This window comes from Helianthus annuus, chromosome 4, assembly GCF_002127325.2.
Source record: "Helianthus annuus cultivar XRQ/B chromosome 4, HanXRQr2.0-SUNRISE, whole genome shotgun sequence".
Lineage (NCBI taxonomy): Eukaryota > Viridiplantae > Streptophyta > Magnoliopsida > Asterales > Asteraceae > Helianthus > Helianthus annuus.
The window spans coordinates 32,806,771-32,809,947 of record NC_035436.2 but is presented as its reverse complement, the minus strand read 5'-3'; the positions used below and the strand labels follow the sequence as shown (position 1 = coordinate 32,809,947).

The following is a 3,177-nucleotide window of genomic DNA, read 5'->3' as shown; positions in this document are numbered from 1 at the left end:
GATTTATATCAGAATCATTGTAAAGACTCGCAATAAGTAATAGAAAGAGAAATTGGAAGGAACAAGCTGTTTTGACTTAGTTTACTTTGTTTCCACCTTTGTAAACTGAGATGAACTACTTCTACTGACGTTTAAGGTCATCGGAACGGTCCAACAAAAACTATTGACTCGACAATTTTTTTTGTCTTTTTAACATATGTTTTATAATATTTTTATCTACGTTTGTGCAAAAAATTGTGACCCAACTCACACAAGAAGTAGGAATTACCAAGGTTCTCACAACTCGTTGTAGTTCTCATTCGATGACTACACTACAAGAAACGGTTACCTTTAGCGGCAACAGGTGTCTCCGCTAATAGTCCTTTTTGTCGCCGGTATAGGTCGGCCGCTATTGAACAAATTGTCGCCGCTAATACCATCGTCACCGCTAATGCCTCTGCCGGAGTATTGCCGGAAAGTTCGCCGGAGACGGATTTCCAGATTTCAAACATAAAAATCATCAATGTTTGTTTATACTCGAAAATTAACTTAAACACAATAAAAAATGATTAATTTCTTATTAAGATCCATTTACATTTCATGGTTTTTACAAATACAAAATAAGTGAATGGAGCTATAAACAAACACCACATAACTCTACAAAAACTACAACGGCGGAGCTTGATGGTGGCGGATGACGGCGGAAGGTGGTGGCGGATGACGACGGAGCTTGATGGTGGCGGATGACGGCAGAGCTTGATGGTGACGGATGAAGGCGGAGGTTGATGGTGGCGGTTGGCGGCAGAAAGTGTGGTTGTTGCTTGGTGAAAAATGATGGAGTTTGGTGAAATGAAGATTGAAATGGGTGTTTGAGATGGGTTTGTGAGGATAAGAGATGGGTGTGTCTTTCTTTGAGTAGGAGATGATGGTAGCCATTAGATAAGTTTTTAATCAATGGTCAGCAGCAAATCTTGAAGAAGCACACGGATCGAGCCTTTAGCGGCGACAGAGAGCCTTTAGCGGCGACGCGTGTCCAGGTCGCCGCTATTGCTATTGGCGCCGTTAATACCGTCGTCGCTAAAGATACGCTTATCTTGTAGTGCTACATACACATAAAATGCAACATTCGTATGCGCATAACCTCCAATCATACAACTTACATTGCAATTCACAATGACTTTCCCAAAGTTAAAACTCGTACATAACAATATTCAATATCATATTAGCACTCATCACTCTAAAAATTCCCATAATAACGATATGTGTATGTTATGATTATTAATCGGGTTTTATCAATTTATTAGTATGGAATTGGGTACAATACTTCGGTTGTATCTATATTCGCTGCACGAAACAAACAAAATTTCAATAAACTTCAGACAGATTATAACAATATACAAATAATAATAACTCTTGTATCAGATTTTAAAACAAGAAAATGTCTGAAGAATACGAAAACAAAACAAAACTTCTTTTTCTTCTATATAAAGAAAATCCATCATTAACACAAGCACCAAATAGCTTCAAAAATGGAGGTTCCATATCTATACATCTCCCTCCTCCTCCTCCTTCTAGCTTCATATCTCTTCCGTCGCAAATCCGCCAACCTCCCGCCAACTGTCTTCCCAGTCCTCCCGATAATCGGCCATCTCTACCTCTTGAAACCACCACTCCACAGAACCCTTGCCAAAATCTCCGCCAAATACGGCCCCGTCCTCCTCCTCCAGCTCGGATTTCGCCGCGTCCTCCTCGTTTCCTCCCCTTCAGCCACCGAAGAATGCTTCACCAAAAACGACATCATCTTTGCAAACCGCCCTCACATGTTATTCGGTAAGATCATTGGCAACAACTACACTACTCTCATATGGTCTTCCTATGGCGAAAACTGGCGCAACCTCTGCCGCATTGCTTCACTCGAGATCTTATCAACTCGTCGTCTCAACGAGTTCCACGACATACGTGTTGATGAATGCAGGCTTATGATCCGTAAACTGATGTCCGACTCTAATCCAGTGAATATGAAGACAGTTTTCTATGAACTGACTTTGAATGTGATGATGAGGATGATTTCTGGAAAGAGGTATTTCGGTGGAGATATTGCAGCCACGGAGGAGGAAGGGACGCGGTTCAGGAAGATAATGGACGAGACGGTTTTGCTCGCCAGTGCTGCTAACATTGCCCCGTACCGATCTTGAGTTGGTTGGGCGGGAAAGGGTTGGAGAAAAAGTTGGTTGCGTTGCAAGAAAAGAGGGATCGGTTCTTTCAAGGGTTGATCGAGCAACTTAGAAGATCAAAAGGGGAGACGAAGAACACGAAGAAGAAGACGACGATTGAAGTGTTGTTATCGCTACAAGAATCTGATCCTGAATACTACACTGATCAAATGATTCGAAACTTTGTCCAGGTAAGATCTCTTCTCTAATCTTTGATATTTGATCAAATAAGAGCACTCAGGTTGAATTCTTCATCTGTTTATAACGTTACTAGGCTATCACCCGCGAACATCGCGGGTAGAAAAATTTATGTTTGAATTAAAAAATAATACATAAGTAATACTTATAAACTAATGAGTGGATTGTTTCCCTTACTAACAAATATTTTTTATTCGGTTTGAATAATATTCCAAATTGGCGTCCATGTGTGTTTAAAGGTTTCACGTAGAATTATTAACTTTTTACATGGGGTAACGGCATGAGGAAAGTTTGTTCGATTTGTTATTATTTTGAAATGCCTTTAGTGCAGGAAGTTTACAAAAATAAGTTAAAAATAATGGGTCATTTAAATTGTTTGGTGAATGTATTTTTTTTTTTTTGTTTCTATTGAATCAATTGGGGCAATCATATCTTCGGCTCCAAATGATTATTTTGAAACGTTCTACAGGCAAAATAAAAAAGTGTTTTCATAATGGCCCAACTTCCCTTTGACTCACACAAAAAATGTTATGCATTTTATGTTGCTTTGTGATAGTTATGTATTAGTGAGATAACTTAACACAATAAATGCAAACAATAAGAAATCGTTTAAAAAAAAATACTATACTCTTATGAATATGTGAAATGTTATTCAAGTAGTGTTTCAATAAAATTATAAGTCACTGAGGTTACTTACTGTTAATAAACACCAACATATGTAAGGTGATATGATAAAAAACAACTAATAACAACCATTCTCGTAATCTCTCGCGGATACATCTTTTAG

The 3,177-nt window shown here is 38.6% G+C and overlaps 1 protein-coding gene across 1 annotated transcript; it reads left to right on the top strand.

Annotated features, from left to right (window-relative positions):
• The first annotated feature begins 1,508 nt into the window (after nucleotides 1-1,508).
• On the top strand, nucleotides 1,509-2,401 carry LOC110933144 (cytochrome P450 81Q32). Its single transcript, XM_022176381.2, is given in 2 exon segments — nucleotides 1,509-2,157; nucleotides 2,160-2,401. Coding segments are annotated over 2 exon segments (891 nt in total).
• The last annotated feature ends 776 nt before the right edge of the window (nucleotides 2,402-3,177 follow it).